A 19,235-nucleotide genomic window follows, 5' to 3' on the forward strand; every position below is an offset into this window, starting at 1 on the left:
AGGCAGCAGGTGGCAAAGGGAAAGGCACGCAGCCTGGCCACAGAGACATTCTCCCAGCCTCAGTTGGCCCCACCCAGCTGCAACTGTCATTCTGGGTTTGGCACTGGGAAGAGCTGCAGTCCCTCGGAATACTCCTGTCCTTTTGCAGGTCTCTTGGGAAAAAGGAAGGGCACGGGGGATGCAGAGTTGAATAAAGAGAGTGGGAGGAAGCAAGGGAGGGAAAAAGGTGCAAACAGAAGAAGGTGAGGTAGGGGACTCTAGGGCAGGCCCCTGAACCTCAGTTCAGGCTGAGTGACATCCCTCTCCCACCTGGGTCCCCACCCCCAGCACCTCTCTGCCTGGCTTCCCTATGGTAAAGCAGAGGGAGGGCACGCAGGGACCAGAGTGGTGGGGGACACCAGGGCCTGTAAGCCCAAGAATGAGGATAGGGCTGGCAAGCAGAGCGGAGGCCCCCCAGCTACCCCCCTTAACTCCATCCTCTTCCCCTTTAGGAGGCCATCTTTGTCTCACTCATGGAGATGAGAAGGTAAGAGATGCAGCAGGAGGCAAGCGGAATGGGAGTCCAGGATGAGGAGCAGCCCTCAGGGCCCACCCTTCCCTCACCCACCACCTCAGCCCACCGCTTCTCCAGTGTCTGTTTTCATCCTTGTCTCAACACTGACAATCTGCCTAAAAACCAGAATGTCAAAACCAACCACGGCCAAAAAGAGAGTGAGAGATAGGCCCAAGAGGGAGAGAGAGAGAAATGGAAGCTTTCTGGGAGAAACGCAATTCAGACCTCAGGAGTCAGAAGTAAAGATAAAAGCAAGGTCTGCCAGCTTCCTGTCTTCCTTTAAAACCCCAGCACACACATGCACTCGTGCACACACACACACTCACACTCCCGTTCACATATGCACGCTGATGCACGCCCCACACTCTCCTCCCTGGCCAGCTGGCAGGCAGGCATGGCAGTGACACACAGCGAGGCCCCTGCTGGCAGGAGCAACTGCAAAACAAGACACCCGGGGGCCCGGGGGAGGGAGGCCGGAGTGGCAGAGGAGGCAGAAAGCAGGTGCCCACCACCATGGCATGAACTAGCCCCAGACGTCTGCCTCCGCTCAGGGATGGGATGAGGCCCCAACTTCAGAGCCAGAGGGAGGGAGTGGGCCAAGGCAGACAGAGCCAGACTCCACAGCGGCCACCAGCACACGCCAGGCCAAGGGCAGCAGGGCTCTGACTCAGCTTCTTCCTGCACAGAGCTGCCCTCCAGTGCAGCCCTGCTGTCCTGCACAGTGGGCTCTCTAGGCTTCCTTGTCCTTACTCCTGCCTCTGCCCCTGCACATCCCCAGCTGTGCTGTGATGCTCTGTGTCGGCGCCACCTCGTCCCTCTCCTCCCCACCACTTAATTAAAACCTACCAAAGTCCAAAGGATGAGAGGAAAGAGGCAGAGACTATGGAGAACAGATAACAGACCAGTCAGAAAAAGATAAGCAGCAATAGACAGAAAGGCTGGAGGAACACTGACCATGACCACTGAGAGAGGAAAAGGCCAGCCATGCCAAAACCAGGAGAGGAAATGGCAGGGTGGGGTGGGGGGAGCCCCCTGCAGCCCAGACCTTACCTGCATACTCAGGGTCCACATGGGGTGGATAGTAGCCAAACTTGATGAAGATAGGGATGGGTACCCCAAACTTGAACCACTCCACGACATAGGGCGGGGGCTGTCCCGTCACCGGATGAATCACGTCGCATCGCAGGACCACAGCCTCACCGGCTCTTGCGGTCACAAACTCGGGCTCCTCTCTCAGGCCGTGGGCAGCTAGTGGGTCAGCAAAGTTGGGATGCACAAAGGGGGGTGACAAGGAGATCTTGCCCTTGCAGCCCAAGAGGCAGCCCCCTGCCCATCCGTGTCCAAGGACCTCCATCCCCCACCCCCCTCCCCAAGGCCAGCTGCCCACCCCAGCCCTCCTCCTGAAAAGCTCAGTCACTCCCCAGAGGGTCCCCAATGCACCCTGAACCCCCTTCTCCCCCTCCCTGTTCATACCTCCCACAGCCCTGGGGGTCCCAGGTATCCGTGAACCTGAGACGGGGAAGAAGCGGGGAAGAAGAGAGGGAAGCAGTTCTTTCCAGTCCTGCAAGCCAAACCTTCCCTCCCCAATCCAAAAAGCACAGCCATGATCATGTCCTCCCCCGCCGTACCCCCCCAAACAGTTACAAGGGGTCTGGCTACTGAGAAAGTAGAGGGGCCTCAGCCTCGCTGTGGAGACCTGCAGCCTGGGCTACAGGGGCCTGCTGTAGCTGAGAGTATAAATATGGAATCTCTTCCTGTGCAGGATGCTTCCCACCAGAGCCTGGTAGGAGCCGCAGAGACAGCCTCCTCCTACGCCCCACCCCCAGCTCAGCCTGATGTTCACAGCACAAAACAAGAGTACTCCATACAGGAGCAGGGGAATCCCTAACAAGCTGAGCAGAGGCTGCTCATGGCAACACTAGAGGGAAAACCCCACAGGCCTGACCGGCCTCTCCAGGCCCCTCCTCCCTTGCCCACTGCACCTGCTGCAGAGAGGGGAGCAGGAGGGGTCTCCAGCCCTCCAATTTCCAAGCCCCAGACATCACCATTAGGAAAGCAGGATGCTGGGGACAGAGTGGGACCCCTGGGACTGGGGAAATCACCCCAACTTTGGCAGATGATAAAACATACATCTGGATAGGGTGCACGCATCCTCTTGGCACTGGGAAGGCAAAGTGGAGAGAGACCCACCCCCACCCCCAAGCTGGAGGACACAGAGGACAGGTTAACTCAGGCACTGCTTCTCTCGCCTGGCAGCCTGCTCCCAAGCCCCTACAGGAGGCGTGCTGCCCCCACCTTCAGCCTGAAACTGCTCCCTCCCACACGACGACTCCGTGCCCACAAAGTCACCTTGTCCAGCTTGTTTCCCAGTGAAAGGGACAGCCTGGAGAAGCCTCTCCCTCCTGTCTTCCCTCACACTACCCAACACGACTCCGGACTAGACCACAGCTCGCCCCATCCAAACTCGCCTCCTTTCGCAGTCCCGGCTGGGCCCCTCCAGGCAGCACCAAGGACAGCAGCTGCTCTGTGAGAGGCACAAAGCCAAGAGCTGATGGGCCCTCCCACCACAGAAAGGATGCCCAGAAGAACGGCGTCCGTCTGTCCATCTGTCCCTCTGTACATCTGTCTGTCTGCCTATCTGTCATGGTACCTCTGCATCTGACTCTTACTGCATCTCTGACCCCTGTGTGCTCCTGCCTGTCTCCTCTCCTCTCGTCTCTGTCTTTCCTTCATGTCTCTGCATCTCTGGCTCCTTCTAGAGGTCTCTAGACTCTTATGTCGGTCTCTCTGACTCTTCCTCTGTCTCTCCGGCTCTGAAACAGAAGTCTCCCTCTCCTACTCCTTCTCCATGTCTCTCTGTGCCACTCTGTCTCTCTTCAAGTCTCTGTGTCTCTGTCTTTTCCTCTTTAGCTCCCACTCTCTGTGAATGCTTCTACTTGTCTGTCTTTCTCAGTTTCATGTCTCTATCAGTATGTATGTCTTTTTGTGTGTATTGGGGGAAATGTGTGGATTTCCTTTCGCCTATACACCGGGAAGAGGTTCTCCCTGCTTTTCTGTGTGGAGGGACCTCTGTGTGCTTACGTTTCTGTGTTTGCATCTCTCTCCATGTCTGCCTACACATTGTCTGTTCATCTGTCTCTCCTTCTCTCCCTCCCCATCCCCCTCTCCCTCTCCTCCCTAAGTTGCGGAAGGAGGAGGAGGCAAGCTCTTCTAGAAGCTGATTGGCTACTGGTGACATCACTGTTTTCTAGAGAAAGAGCTAAGATCACAGAGTATTTTTGGAGCAGAGCAGAGTGTTGCACTCACCTGCCTGAGGCCCCAGCAGGTTTCCCAATCCCCCCACCCCCAACCTTGCTTCAGGCTAGGTTTGAATTCCAACCCCTCAGGGAAAGCAAGGAGAGGGCTTAGCTGCAGCAGGCCCCTCCCCCACAACCCCAGGGGCACCTAGATAGGCAAAGAGCCTGCCTCTCAGCCTCCAGGCGCAAAGGCTGATCCTGGACCCAGAAGGAATGGGCAAACAGCGGGCACCAGGAGTGAGCAGGGGGAGCAACGTGTGTATGCATGTGAGAGTCTGTGTGCATGAGAGCAGCTCATGGCAAAAGGATGTATGAGTGTGTATGAGTGTATGTGCGTGTGTGCATATGTGTAGCTCTTAGCAGAAGGACATAGGTGTGTGTTCATGGGGGAATGTGTGTGTGCCTGTGTGAGTGTGTATATGTGTGTATGTGACTGTGTGCGTGTATATGTGAGTGTGCATTGCACAGACTTTCCGGGAGGTGAAAAGAGAAATACAGGAGCCTAGGGGAAGAGGAAGGAGTTATTCCAGGGCCTGGTTACCAGGTGTGGGGGACAGAGGCTGTCCACAGAAGGGGGCTCCTTCCCAGGGCTTTAGCCCTAAAGCCTAAGGCAAGAGGAAGAGGGTCTGAGGAAATGGCCAGCACTGCTGAGCAGGTGGTTGCCCACCTTTGGCAGTGAAGCTCGGCTCTGTAGCTCCCCGCCTACCAGGGTTGAGGGCTCTGGGGGGCAATGCCAGGGGGTGGGTTGGCTCTGAAATGGGTCCCAACAGTGCCCGCTGCTCAGGGCTGCCTCATTCTCACCGCATGGCAATGAGGCAGTCTCTTTCACACCTCCCCCGGCACTGGCGCTGGCTCCAGGTTCCCAGCCCCACCCCCTAGCCGGCCCCTGGGCTCAGGACTGAGCACGCAACCCAAGGCCAGCCCCCCCCCCCAGCCAGTTAGGCCCCACCCCTCCTCTCAGCGTAAGGACCCTTTCAACCAAGGACAAGCAGCGGGAGAGGGGACTCAGTGAGAGAAGCATCCCAAGGATTCTAAGCAAGGCAAAAAGAGATGGTGTTTCCCAAGAAGAAAGCAGAGGGGTGGGAGCCCCTGCCCCCGCCTCTGCACTCGATCCAACCCTCCTGGTTTTCTGAACCCCAAAATATTTTTTTAAGATTTTATTTATTTATTTGAGAGAGAGAGAAAGAGCAAGAGCGAGAGCACAAGCAAGAGGAGCAGCAGAGGGAGGGGGGAAGCAGGCTCCCCGCTGAGCAGAGAGCCCTCGATGATTGACCCCAGGACCCCAGGACCCCAGGACCCTGGGATCATGACCTGAGCCGAAGTCAGATGCTTAAGGGACTGAGCCACCCAGGCATCCCTGAACCCTAAAATATTTATCAGCTTCCTCAACTCAACACACACACACACACACACACACACACACACAGCACTCTCACTCGTCACCTATACGCACTTCTTCCTAAGCCTGATCCTTTCTGAGCCAAAGCATGCCTAATGAAACACTTTGCCCAGAAAAGCTCGAAGCAAGAAAGAAAAAGTAAACAAGCTGGCAGTAAAAAGGGAAGAGGGGCTTGATGGAGGAGAGAGAGATAAACTCTAACCCAAGAGGACACCAAACCCAAATCAGAGTGAAAGAAATTTAAGAAACCAGGAAGGAGAGAGAGGCAGGGACAGGCACAGTGCGCACCAGACACAGGCAGAGCCCAGTCCAGGGTAGGAGAGAGAACTCTGGGGCACAGGGGACACAGAGACACAGGCCTTCAAAGGACCCTAGAACCAGGAGGGGGACAGAATGGAAGCGATTCCTTCGGGGAGCGAGTGGGCTTCTCCCCAGCAGGGCTGACTGGGGCAACTGCCCACTGGTTCTGAAGGGAGCAAGAAGGAGGGAGGGAGAGTGAGGGAAAACAGGGCAGGGAGGGAGGGAAGGGAAGCACGGAGAGTGACCTGGGTGAGGAGGGGCTGCAAGAGGGGGTGACGCCCCCAGGCCCCTTCCCCACCAAACAAGCCTACAGCAGCCCCAAGAGATGAGGCTCCAACCTCAAAGGGGAAACTAGCATCTGCAGGGGTGAGGGCGGTAGGAGGCCTGAGGTGCCCTGGATTCCACATACCCGTTTTAGAGGAGGTAGGAAACAGCAGTCCCCTGAACAGAGTGAATCTGCATTTTGGGGCTCTGCCCAGCCCACTCTGGAGTTGTTTTATTGGGATAGGAAAGAGAAAGCAGGAGAGCAAAGAAGGACGGAGGACGAGGTAGCCCCTGCTGTCTGGCTGACCTTTTGGGAAGCCCACAGAGTACAAATCCCCTGCTCTCTATGCCAGGTGGTGCCCAGTGGGCAGCCAAGTCCAGACTGCCACTGGATCCCTTGTGGGCATAGAACCATGAGGAGCCAGGCCCTGGCACAAACCCTGTGCCCGACACTCACAGCCAGGGGCTCTTCCAGCAGGGCAGGGCTGGAGGAGGGAGGGTCCCTGAGAATGAGAGACACTCTAAATGCCTGAGAAGGTCTAAGAGCCAGAGCAGGGGGCACTTTGGCTGTCAGGCAACGTAACTTCCTCTGAGTACCTACCACATAGCAGGCTCTGGGCCGGGCGGGCATGTAACACAAATTTCCTGTAATGCTCACAGTGCCCACCTGACGGAAGTACTACCAGCTCATTTTCACAAATGAGCAAACTGGGAGGCGACCTGGCTCAGCAGTGACTCAGGGACAGGTGGGGCAGTCAGGCTCCAGCTGCCACATCTCGTCTTTGCCCACACTCACGGACAGCATCCTGCCGGACCACAGGCCCAGGCACGAAGGCCCCCACCGGCTCGGCACCCCAGACTCAGCACCCTGCCCTTTCCTCCCTGAGTCAGAGAGCAGTCCCTCCCCATTGCATGCTCTGCTCAGGCCTCCACAGAGAAGGAAGACACGGTGGGCCTGCAGCGGGATGCAGCTGGTGGTCTGTGACTGACTCTGGGTTCAGCATCACTCTGCAGCCTCTGGGTAGGTCTGGTAGTGGTTGTGGTAAGGAAAGACCACGGGGTGAGCACCAGCCTCCATCATTCATGAGTACAAGTCCTTACTGGAGCCTCCTGTTCTTGTTCTTCCTCCTCCTCCTCCTCCTTGTCCCCCGCCCCCTCCTCCTCTGGGCACCAGACTCCCAAACCACAGGCCTGTTGTCTAATAATACCAGCGACAGCCACCGCCACCTCCATCTGCTAGCCTAAAAATAATCCCTGCTGAGTCCAAAAAAGGCACAGCCCCCAATAGTCCCCCGATCACTCCTCCCCAACAAGCCAGGAGGCTCCAGGAGATTCCAGGAAGCCGGGGACTCGGGCTCCCAGGGAGCCTCCCACAGTGGTACACACCCAGAGGGATGGCCTGAGGAAGGCAGAGGACAGACTCCCTACTGCCCCGAGCAAAGAACACTCTACAAGTGTGAGATGGACACAGGACCAAAACATCTGGTCATGTTCTTGTTCTTTCCTGAAGGCAGGTGGGCTATCGGTCATCTGGCCATCATTCTGCCTTCAGCAAGGGCCCCCACACCCAGCCTAGGCAGGCTCACAGAAAAGTCCCCACCTTCCATGGTCTCCCCATCAGTGTCCTCACAGCCCTTCCGGCCCCCATCCCCCATCAAACCTCTCAGGGTGGGAAGTCAGAGGTCAGGTGAGCCCAGACAGGCCCTAGCCAGGAAAGCTTCCATCTTCCAAACAGCAAGGCACTGGGGGGGAGGGGCAGGAACTGCAGGCCTCCTTCCTCCTGTGGGTGCCTCTCCTTCCTAACCCTCTTGGCTGGGCTCCCCTCAGCGGCCCCCGAGGCAGCGATGCTATTAGCAACCTTAATTTGCTCTCAGCTAGATTGTATTTCCAAGAGCCTTTTCCCCACGAGCCACTGACAGGAAGCAGTCAGTAATTCAAGCTCCGCTCTGCTCCTTTAATGGCTCCTCAGCAGAAAGGCAAAGCCACACCCCACCCCCACAGCCCCACCACATGGTGGAGGCCTGCACCCTGCACCCTCACGCGTGGCCAAGTGCACGCGGGTCCTCCAGAGCCGGCAGGCAGGCAGGCCCAGCCAGGTGAGGGCACCGTGGGCTCTGCCTGCACCGGGCCACCCTCCTCTCCTCGGGTAAGACAAGATGAGGAAGTAGGAAATCGAAGCCCCATACTTACTCACAGTGAAGCACCAGCATTCCCTACTCTGAAGCCAGAAAATGAGGACAGTGGCTCACCTCGTATAATTTGTGAAGGCGAGCCTGGGTGCAAGCTATCTGCCACAGACCTTCTCGGTGGGTGACCGTGACCAGGAGGGAAGTGAGGGCACTGGGGATATGATGACAGGCTGAGGGGACTGTCCCGGTCCCCTCTCTTCTCAGAAGGACCGTTAGGCTGGCTGGCACCTCCCTCAAAGCTTTGGCTCACGTGGAATTGTTCTCCAAAACCCTTACGGAGGCCCTGTCTCTGCTCACCAGTCTCCTGCTTATTCACGCAAGAGAGAACAGAAAAGCAGGAAGATTCCTAAGAAAAATAGGTCAGCTGCCTTGGGCAGACCGAGCTGGCACCCGTGGGCAGTGCCCCTGAGGGGGCCAGGCTACCAGCTGCCTCTGCAGCTCCAGCTCCCTCTCCCATCTCCCCGGGACCCAGCCCCTTCTCTACTCTAGAGAGCACTGCGTTAACAGGAAACTGATAGCAGAGCCCACTGTAGCAAGACAGGCCCATTTTCTGTGTCCCCTGGAGCTCTGCCTGGCTTTGTCCCTTCCTCCATCTAGGCTTCCTCTCAGGGACCTCCGGCATCTTTCAATCCAGCCCTGGGGCTGAGCCTCCAACTTCGAAAACTTCTGGGCTTCCTAGACTCTGGTGCAGAGCAGGGGATGAGGAAAGTAAGGTATCTGCTTTTCGTCTCATTCCCCACGTCATGCCTGGAGCCTAACTGTCCCCCTGTCCTGCTGCATTCTATACACGTGCATGCAAACACACAAGTGCGCGAGCACACACATACGGGTATGTGCACACACATGCATGCACACACATATAAGCACAGGCGTGTATACACACAAACATGCACACCTCTACAGGGATGTGGCATACATCCGCAGACAGCTCACACCAATTACAGCTCTTTTCATAATTCAGAGCCACTCTTCACACAAGCTGCTTAACCCATCCTAGGCAGCAGACAGAAGAAAACTGCCCCCCTGAGACCCTGGGTCCCAGCCTGAGAAGGTCACAGGATGTGTCTGGGGAGGGAGGAGACTTTCAAGAGGAAGAGAAGTGCATTAAATCTCAGGCCTAGCCCCCTTTATCTCCCCACCCCCCCCCCCCCCCCCCCCCCCCCCCCCCCCCCGCCACCCACCCTCAGCACACAGGAAGGCTGGGAGAGAGAAGCAAGCAGCCAGCAGGCCTGAAAAAGACAGGGCCAGGGAAGAAGACAGAGCAGCAGGCCAGGCCACCCTGGCTGGGGTAGGCAGAGGGGAGAGAAAATGCAGGCATCAGGAGAGCTGTGCCAGGAGCCAGGAAAGAGGGAGGAGCAGAGAGATGCTGACTTTCAGTATCTCCCCAGCTGGGCAGCCTCCGCTCCTTGGGTAACCAGATCCTATCTTTCTGTCTCAGAGCCACAAACATGAAACCACCGGCTCTGGGACCTGCCTACTCCAAGTCTGGTGCATGTTGGGCCTCAAGCCAGGAGCTGAAAGCTGATTCTTCCCACTGCCCCTCTGTCATGCCCTTTCTGACACATCCTGTCCTCAGCTTCTCCTAGGATGCATGCTGCCAGACACACCCCTGCCTCTGGCGTGTGTGCTGGGGACACACACACACAGGCGCACACGCACACACATACCACTTGGCCTTTTGCTGAGCAGAGTCCTTCTTTGCTGATGGACTGCCCATGGGGTCTTGTTAGCAGCTTCCTGGTCTACACCTCCTCCCTCCCATCTTCATCGGCAAAGGGAAGAAAGGAGAGTCAAGGCCAGGCAGAGAGTAGAGGGCACTCTACCAGCAGGATCTGAGTCAAAACCCCTCTTGGTTTGGGGACACTGTAGTCAGGGCTAATCCAACCACAGAATCTGTGGTGGACAGGAGGAGGCAGCCTTGGGAATAAAGGCCTGGACTTCTCCTCTATGGCAGGTCCAGAGTCATCCAGGCATGGCCCGGGGTCCTCCCCCAAGCTTGCTCAGTCTGGGATGCTGAGTCTCCAATCACCATCTCCCAGACTCCAGATACCTATCTTCTCCGTACCTTCCCCAACCTCTCTGCTGACCTTAATCACCATCCAGACACACATGATCAGAGTCAAAAGGGGAGCCCATCCCTAACTCTGTCCCAACCCGACACTGCCTAAGGGGCCCATTCCCTTCTCCCCCTCTGCTACAGCAACCCCTGCTTCAGCCAAACCCAGTCCCTACCTCGCAGGCATCTCCCCAGAAGTCGCCTCTGCCAGTCAGAGAACAGCTGAGCTCTCACACAGAGCCAGCATTTGAACAGTGGCCTGTATTTCCCATGTGAGCAAAGACCTGCCACACAGGTCCCCTCACCCTCCCTCCAGAGGCTGTGATGCTATGACCTGCTTGCCTCCTGGGTTCCCTGCATCCTTCCCACAAGCCTCTGGCCACTGACAGAACTCCCAGTTCTGCAGATCTTTCCAAGCAGTCCTGAGGTCTGCACACCCTCTGCACACCTCCCTGGGATTCAGAGGAACAAGAGGTTCTCCCCAGACAAGGTCAGCCTATGAAAGGGTACTGGTTCCTGACAGAGGCAGCCTTCTGAGCTTCCCTCAAGACACTTCCAGCTCCCAATGCCCTGAACAGTCGAAGGTAAAGAAATTGAGAAGAGGCCTGGAACCCCAGAGATACTGAATATAATAATAATAATGTGAACATTTATTGAGCACTTACTATATATCAGGGAGTCATTTCTTTACAGCACTAAAGTTCACCAAAAAACCCTACAAGCTCATTCTGTTAGTCCTATGTTCCATTGAGGCAAGTGACATTTAAAAGGTTGAGCAACTTGTCCAAGGTCACAGCAAGTGGCAGGGCCAGGACTTGAAACCAGATCATGGGACTCTATACCTAGGTCCTTAACTAACATACAAATAGTCTTTTTAAGCTAAAAGGACCGCAAGACCAATAGGGGTGGCAGGCTCAAGTTGCATGTCAAGCCATCCCAGATAGAAGGACCTCTCCACCCCCAGAAAGAGGGTATAACCTTCATGCCCAACAACCTTCAATGTTGGGAAGTCCTTCCTTCTGTCTGACCATTCTGTGTGTTGCTGCAATATAAACCCATTTGCCTTTATTCTGTGTCTAAACTTGCACAAAGTCCATTTCCCTCACCCTGACTTCTCAGGGTGGAGGCTATTTCAGAGCCTCCTTTCAGTGTCTCTTTTTTATTCAAAGATCCCAGCAGCTCCTTTTGTGCTTTCAGCGACAGTCCCAGAGCAGGAACGTACCAAAAACTGGAGGGGAGGAGGACCAGGGCATTGGAAGACTACAAGAATATAGGGGAAAGGAAGAGGCTGAGGTTAAGGACAAATTCTCACACACAGCTCGACCCACCTCACACCCATCACCCAGAAGCTGAGAGCTTCTCAGTCTCCCCGGCCTCAGTTTTCCCACCTGACAAATGGATTTTTTAAACCACCCAAGTCAACATACCATTTAACAAAATCACCCTTCCTTCGCCCTCCTCTGGTTCCGTTTTCAGACTCACTCCCTTCCTCAAATAGCTTGGAAGACATTCCATTCTAGAAACTTTCTCAAATCACTCCCCTCTCCCCCTACACAGCCCCAGACAGTAGAGGACCCTGGCTGTAAAAGGCGCCTCCTGCGACCCCCTCTGCCCTAGCGCGGCTGGGAGCGGGTTCTCTTTTCGCCGGGTCCTCCCTGCTGACTTCCACCCACCGACCGGTTCTCTCCCTGCTCGCCTCTCCTCCCGGCTTTGTGAACTTGCCCGCAGCTGGGTCGTGTCTGCGTGCTGAAAACAGTGAGCTCAGAGTCCTAGCACCCTCCAGGCTCCGCTCCTACTTCCATACAAGGGCCGAGAGCCTGGGGTGCCACCCAGAGGCTTGTAGGTCGCTTTGCCCGTCTCCAAAGCAAAAGCGCGCGCGCTCACGCACGCATCACCCAACTCGCTGGCTTCCCCCTTGTCTTACCCCCAGCTCAGACAGGGAAAATCAGAAAAAGAAAAACCTCCCTCCGCGAAGAGATGCCGCAGAGGGGACCCCCACCCCGCCGCTCTCACCCCCAGCCAGTTCTGCCTCACAGCAGCGGAGGGCGGCGTGGGGTCGGCCAGGCTGCGGCCGGCTCCCAGGGAACTTTTGTCTGGTCGAGGCCCAGGTGCAGCTAAGACAGGCGCGGGCACCTGGCAGGGCTAGGCAAAAGCGGACACTCCTCAGAGGGGGCGGAGGGACTCAAGCGCTTAACCAGCTCTTCTCCTCTCTCCGGGCTCCGTGCGCCCCCTGCCCCGCGAGGGGGATCCGACCCCCAGCTGCCAGGATGTGTAATCAGAAGGGGTGTGAGCTGGAGCGGGGGACGCCCGCGGCGCTGAAAAACCTGTCCCTTTAGCGAGCCGTGGATGCCAAGAGTCCCAAGGCTCTGGGTCGCGCCTCCCTGCAAGGGCTCGTCTGCGGAGCGGTGGCGCTGCGCGGGGCTAGAGCGTGCTGCAGCCTGCCCAAAGACCCGCAAACTCCCCGGCAGCCAGAGTTAGGAAAGCCGCCGACTCCCCAACGCTAGAAGAGGCGGCTGCTCCGGCAAAGAGCACCTGTCTCCGCACGCTGGTATGAAGCCCCGGAGCCGAAGATGGGCGAAGTCGACCCGGAGCCCAAGATCTTTTCCCGAGTGCCCAGCAGCCCATGGACTCGGGCCCCTTCCCGCCCGGCCCCTCCGGCCCGCGGCCCCCAGCCCTTCCCGGCAGTGCCCCAGAGCACGCCTCGCTGGAACCCGAGCCTCGCCCGCGGAAAGGCGCAGCGCTCGGCCGGGCCGGGGAGCCCGAAGCGGAGAAGAAGGGGCTGAAAGCGCCAGGGAGGGCCAGAGGAGGGGCGCTGCACTTCAACTCACCTTGAGCCGCAAGACCTCGGGTGCTGATCACACTTGCTATCAAAGTGGCCACATACCAAATCATAGTACTACCGCGCGCCAGCCAAGAGCCTCATCCTATCGCAAAGTGCTCCTGCGCCCGAACACTTCTCGCGCCCGAGCGCCTGCTCACGCCCGCTCGCGCCCGCCTACGCCCCGCGCCGGTGCTCCTGCAGCCCTGGCGGCCCGCTCTCCATCCCTCCCCGGCTCCGCTCTGCTCGGCGCGCAGCCTCCCCGGCCCCCGGCGCAGCGGCACCTGCACTACTAGCCCAGGCAGAGCGCAGCCAGCTCCACGGTGAAGCCTAGCCGGGCCGGGCCTCCGGGACCGCCCCCGCAGCCCGCCCATTGGACACTGCTCGCAAACCTGGGGGCCGATTGGCTCGAATGTCTGTCCGTCGCGGTGCGAAGGAGGCGAGCCCATTTCAAGGTGCGTTGAAGTGTGGCGAGCACAGAGCCGCAGAATCATGCGCATTGCCAGGGAGAAGGCGTTGTAGCGTCTCTGCTCTGTTCTGTTCTCTGCTCACACTGCATGGCAAGTTTCTGGTGAAGGAAATGGTAGCTTCTCGGGCTTGCTAACGGGACCCCGGGAATCTCAATTACCCCAGACAGGTCCGAGGGGACGTCGCCCCCGCCCACCCAGGAAACCCAACATCCGGTTTTCAACCAGCAAAAAGCTGTTCCCTGGAGAACGATGCTGATTCAATGATGGGGAAACCCAGGAACGGGCAGCCTGGGAAAGCTAAGGAACGTCCTTCGCTGGAGATCTTTTCAAAGAGGTCACACGATACCCTCCCCCACTCCTTTCCACACACGGACATTCTTCCCTCTGCAGTGCACCCCCTTCCACCCAAACGTGATGTTGTTAAGTCAAACTCCATCCGGCCTGAAGGCAGGGGGATGACTAAAATGACCTCCAAAAGTCACTCCAATTTAGAATGAATCATTGGCTCAGCTGAGGGAGTGTCAGAGACCCCCCCCTCCTCTAGAACACACGTACACACATACATCCTGCCACCCCCAGTGCAGGTCATCGTTGCTCATCATTACTAAATCTCTACTTTGAGCAATAAAAGTTTTTTTTTTTTTCCTTCTCTTAAAAAAGGCTGCCTCTTCATGCACAAAATTCCTCCCCTTCCCACCTATCTGGGAACCTAGCCGCATCTCAGCATCAGAAAGCCAAGATGGATTTGTGGAACAGTTTAGGGGTTTGAGATGGAGGGACCCAGGGAAAAGGGCAGGTGGACTTATTCCTACAGAGGAAGATATATGAGGCAACTGGAAGGTCTCCATATTTCTCAGTCTCTCTACTCTAACCTCTCATCCCCTCCCCCAACACAGTTGTATCTGCAGAAGAAATAAACGAGTGTCATGGAAACATCTACTATAAACAATCACCTCACACCAGTATTCTGAGGCTGCAGTGAAGATGTTTGTTCTTTCAAGGAGTGAAAGCAATGTGAGAGTGGCACAGTTCCCTAGGATGGGCTATGAGCCAAGGAAGGAAGACATAGGGGCAGCAAAGGAGAGTTCAGGAATTTCACCTTCTCAAAGCACTCACTGGCCACAAAGCACTGGCTCTAGGACATGAAGCTCCTAAAAGAACAAGAAGGAGACTTGCTTCTGGGAAAACACATCCACACACAACATGCATCAAAACTGGCCTTGATTGCTGGAGGAACACCCTTCCCTGAAACCTGAGTCTTTTCAGCTCACAGCCAGCCAGGAGATGGAAAATTGGGACCCCCAGCAGAGTAGCAGACCCACTGGTAAAGTTTTAGCACCTGCATATAACCTGGGGAACCAGAACATCCTACCCACCCACCCCCTCCAGTCATGCAAGCACACTCAAGAGCATAACACTGAGGACATCTCTCCATGAGCCTTTGCTTTGGCTCTCTTTGTCTGCTTCAATGCCTTTCTTGGGAATATGAAGTGGATTAGAAGCTTTGAGCCCCCATTGATGGGCTAATTTCCAGCTAGCATGCCCAAGAATGACAACTTCACCCCAACATATACATAAACAGACATACACATACTTTCCCAGGGATTCAGGGCTGTAAAGCCTTATGGGGATCCATTTGCAAAAGTAGTGATAACAGAATTCTTTCCCTTCCAAAACCTCTAAGCAACTAACTGGAGTAGAGAGAAATGCTGGATTCCCAAGGGCTGGTCGCAGTTCCATAAAGAAGGCAGAGGAGTAGGAAGGTGTCTGTGTTCAGGGAAACATTCTTCCAATGACCTGCAGAGTTAAGGAAAAAGATGGAGCCACTCTCTACATCCATCTTGATTGTATCTGCTTGGTCATCTACTTTGTCCTACTCAGTGTGGTGGTTTCTGCCAGGGAATTAAAACTGTCAGGTTGGCAGCAGGAAAAAAAAACACACATAAAGAGCTTAAAAGCATGAGCTGGGTTGGGAAGGCGTACAAAGGAACTATCTAAAAAATAGACGACATTTCTTCTTTTTTTATTTTTTAAAGATTTTATTTATTCATTTGAGAGAGAGAGAGAGAGAGAATACAAACAGGGAGGGGCAGAGGAGAGGGAGAAAGAATCTGAAGCAGACTCCACACTGAGCGCAGAGGTGCATGTGGGACTCCCTCCCACAACTGCGGTATCATGACCTGAGCTGAAACCAGGAGTCAGATGCTCAACCAACTGAGCCACCCAGACAGCCCAAGACTAAATTTCTTTTCAATAAGACTATTGGAGATGAAGTGGAACAAGAAAGTGAAGGCAGAAAGAAAAGGGAAGAAAATTGAGATACAAAAGGGAAAAGTTAGCATCCTCATCATCATCATCATCAGACATGTCTCGGTTTGGTTTCACATGAACTCAAAAGAGCTATACTGTTTCAGGTCACAGTGAAGAATAGGTCCGATTAAACCTTCCCCTCATGGCATATGGCTAATTTCTGTATCCAGGAAGGATAGAAGACCCTCCCTGGCATGGACACATCCAGTGGAATATTCAAGATGAGCATGGACCCCAGCTGTCCAAGAGGGACATTAGGGAAGAATAGGAGCTTCTCATGGGAGTGTACCTGATTAATCATCAATGACGCTAATAAACGCAGTGTATGTATATCAGGTATGGGAGTAGATGGCATCCCTTCTTCTTTTTGGAAATACAAAATGCTAGTCTTATCAGTTACTCCATGAAAAACCACATCTGGCCACCTACCTGCACATCTCCATAGGCCCTTGGAGCTGACAGAAGCTTCAAACCTAGGAGAAGAGGACATCCTTACTCCCTCCTCATATCCACTGAGCAAGTAGGACTCAAAAACAGTAGTCCATTCATCTGTCACCACTTAGCTTCTTCAGCAGTTCTAGACATCTCTGTAGAATCTAGGTTAGAACAGTTGTTGGGACAGCTGCTTGTGAGGAAGAGAGGCAGCTCTAAGTCAAAATAATTTACCCAAAATAAGCACCAGAAACCATGTTTAGTGTTTATATAATTAAGGAACTGTATCAGTTATCTTGCCATATAAAAAATCATACCAAAATGTAGAGACTTAAAACAACAAGAGTCATTTATTTGCTAAAAATCTGCAATTTGGACAGAGCTTGGTGGGGGCATCTCTTGTTTACTTCATATGGTATCTGACCAACTAGGAGATGGAGATTATATTTCAAGATGGCTCACTCACATGGCTAGCAAGCTGATGCTCGTTGTTAGCCAAAGCTGTAGGCAAAGCTGTAGTTCTTTTCCATACAGGCTTCTCCACAGGCTGCTTGGGCTTCCTCACAGCATGGAGGCCGGGTTCCAAGAGCTGGCATCCCAATAGAACCAAGCAGAAGATGTATTACCCTTATGTCCTAGCTTTAGAAGATGCATAGCATCACTTCTGCAAAAGTCAAGACTCTGCCCCAATTTCAAGGCAGAGAATGTAGGTCCCTACAGCAACAGTGTCCACGTCCCATTGTAAGGAGAGCTCATGGGATGGGAGGTAATATTGCAGCCAGTTGGGGATGATACACTCTACCATAAAAACAATCTCCAAAATTAAGACAAAAATGAACTTTAGAGAAAATCCCTAAAAAGAAAGGGTTTGCAAACATTATCTAGATCTTAGAATTTTTTCACTTCAATTCAAGCTGCTGCCACCAGTCCCAGGCACAAAGGGATATAAGCTTGACCCTTATAAAATTCTAGCCCATGTGTGAAGCAAATTCTCTCACCTCGTTTTCTGTTAATACTCCAAGGACCAGTCAGCATGTTTTAAAAGAACTTGGAAGGAGAGAAGAAAATAAACAAAGGAAATTGGATTTCCAAAATATAAATATCTAATCTTAAGATCTGAAACAGGAAAAGTGGAGAAAAGATTTACAGGATTCTCAAACCTTCTTATCATAAGAATTTTCCATCTAGGCTCAAAATGCTCACAGAATTTTACAGGCACCTTGCTTGGCTTACTTCTCTCCCAGACCCCTGCTTGTCTCTTGGGCAGGTGACCTCTGGTCATAAATTGTTTTTCCGGACACAAGTAGCTATTCTAACAATCTACTTTGCCCTCTCCAAAAATAAATTCCTGAAGACTTTATCTTAATAAAATTCAAACTGAATTGTGATTCAAAATTTTCAGAGGATCCAGACTTTCCCTATTCTGTTCCAATTTCCCCTAAGGGCCATATCTTGGTTAGGGGGCGGTGACCGGCCCATAGACACATCTAGTCCTTTCTGGCTTAACACACTTGTTCTGATCACCATAGGATTACCTTATGATATTTCATCCAGATGAATCCCCAAGCACAGGGAAGAGAGGCTATCAGAACCCCACCCATTACAGAGGTGCAGTATGACATTCCTTAACTGTGCCCTGGCCATCATGTGCATATGGAAGATACAACACACCAGTGAGGGTAGGAGATGACACTCTCCCATGACCGTGTCATATATGTGTGCACAGTTACCAGTTCCTGGAATTTTAGCCACACTATATTCATTTCTTATCTGGCTGACAAGGGAACAAGTTCTTGCCCAAGGAAGAAAGTAGGTCCACAATTTAAGATAAGTTTATCTGAAAACCAGATAGATAGCCCCCTTAGCCATACCAACTCCTTTCCTCTTTCTTCTTGACTTTCCAGAACAGCTCTGAACAATCTCAAATAAGGCATGTTTTATGATTCTGTGCCTTAATTTAAGAATGAAGAAAGGAGGCTCTCTGTTTTGCATCAAATTTGTTCACAGAACTCAGTACCTTAATGATAGCCCTCCTTATGAAGTGCCCCACAAGAATATGCTACCATTAATCTTCACCAACCCCCCACCTTGTCAAGGTCTGCATCATAGAAAATGTGATTTGTAGGACTCCTAGGCAACTCTGGCCCGCCTGAGTATGCTTTTGCCTACACAAAGCCAAAGGCCCAGCAGTGAGGTGCTAGAGCAGATAGGCAGCAGTGGTCCCCACTTACACACTCTGGCATTCAGGAGTCTAAAAGACAGCTAGGAATCAGGACTCTGATGAACCATCCCAGCTCTGGCTCTAGCAAGTTGGGGGGGTCTGGGTCATTCTTTCGTCTGGGTTATAGTTTCTCCATCTACAGAAAGGACAGTAGATCAGAAATAGGAATGAAGTTCTGCAGAAGAGGGATCTAAAGGCTCTTACGTGTTGTTGCTCTGTCTTGGTCTCCAATAGTCTCAAGCCATAGCCCAATTCCATGACTCTGTTATATTATATAGGAGGAAAATTAGACCTGACTTTACCCCCAAGACTCTTGAATGGTCAGGGATTCTAGTACAGTATAGGAGCTTCCACAGAGGTACAGGGAATCATGGATTAGAGCAGCTGGTATCATTGAAATTGGCAAAAGATTGATGTGAGCAGACGATCAGGAAGATATGGGAAATCAGCCAAGAAATGAATGGAGAGATCAAGGGCCTAGGCTCAAGAAACACTAGAAGAAGGAATTCTCCAATTAACAAGTAGCCACTGAACACCAATTCACTGTCAGCACTGTGCTAGGTATTGAGGAGGATGCAACGGTGACAGACCAGGATCCCTATCACTCAGGACCTTAGTATCTGGTTAGAAAGATAAAGATGACCACCTGAACAACACTTAATAAACTCTGTCAACATGGAACCTGGAGAGAGAAGGTGGCCCAGGCTGGAATTGCCGTAGAACCTCAAGAAGGTGGAGACAGTAGAAATAAGTAAGAGCTGAGTGGAGGAAGTGAGATGTGAGCCAAATCTCAGATGAAGGAGAACGAGAGACAGAATGGATGAAACAAGGCCCTGCAGTCAAGGGAAACTGCTGGTCTATAACCCCCCTGAGAGGAAAGAGCTGGTCTATCTAGTTTACTGCTGTCTAGTATCCCTAGCATCTGCC

General features: G+C 53.6%; 1 protein-coding gene across 5 annotated transcripts in view; it reads right to left on the bottom strand.

Annotated features, from left to right (window-relative positions):
• The window catches only part of IGSF9B (immunoglobulin superfamily member 9B), a 53,516-nt gene extending 40,293 nt beyond the window's left edge, over positions 1-13,223 (bottom strand). For 4 of the 5 annotated variants that reach the window (XM_032426128.1, XM_032426127.1, XM_032426131.1 and 1 more), the window contains exons 1-2: positions 12,886-13,223; positions 1,604-1,801 (exon numbers count right to left, since the gene is read on the bottom strand). In XM_032426128.1, the coding sequence (XP_032282019.1) occupies positions 1,604-1,801; positions 12,886-12,949 (262 nt within the window). In that variant the 5' untranslated portion in view covers positions 12,950-13,223. The remainder of the gene's footprint in view (positions 1-1,603; positions 1,802-12,885) is intronic. The other variant, XM_032426130.1, reaches the window with a different exon arrangement.
• Between the last annotated feature and the right edge of the window lie 6,012 nt (positions 13,224-19,235).

The sequence above is a fragment of the Phoca vitulina genome, unplaced genomic scaffold (genome assembly GCF_004348235.1).
Source record: "Phoca vitulina isolate PV1807 unplaced genomic scaffold, GSC_HSeal_1.0 scaffold34, whole genome shotgun sequence".
Classification (NCBI taxonomy): domain Eukaryota; kingdom Metazoa; phylum Chordata; class Mammalia; order Carnivora; family Phocidae; genus Phoca; species Phoca vitulina.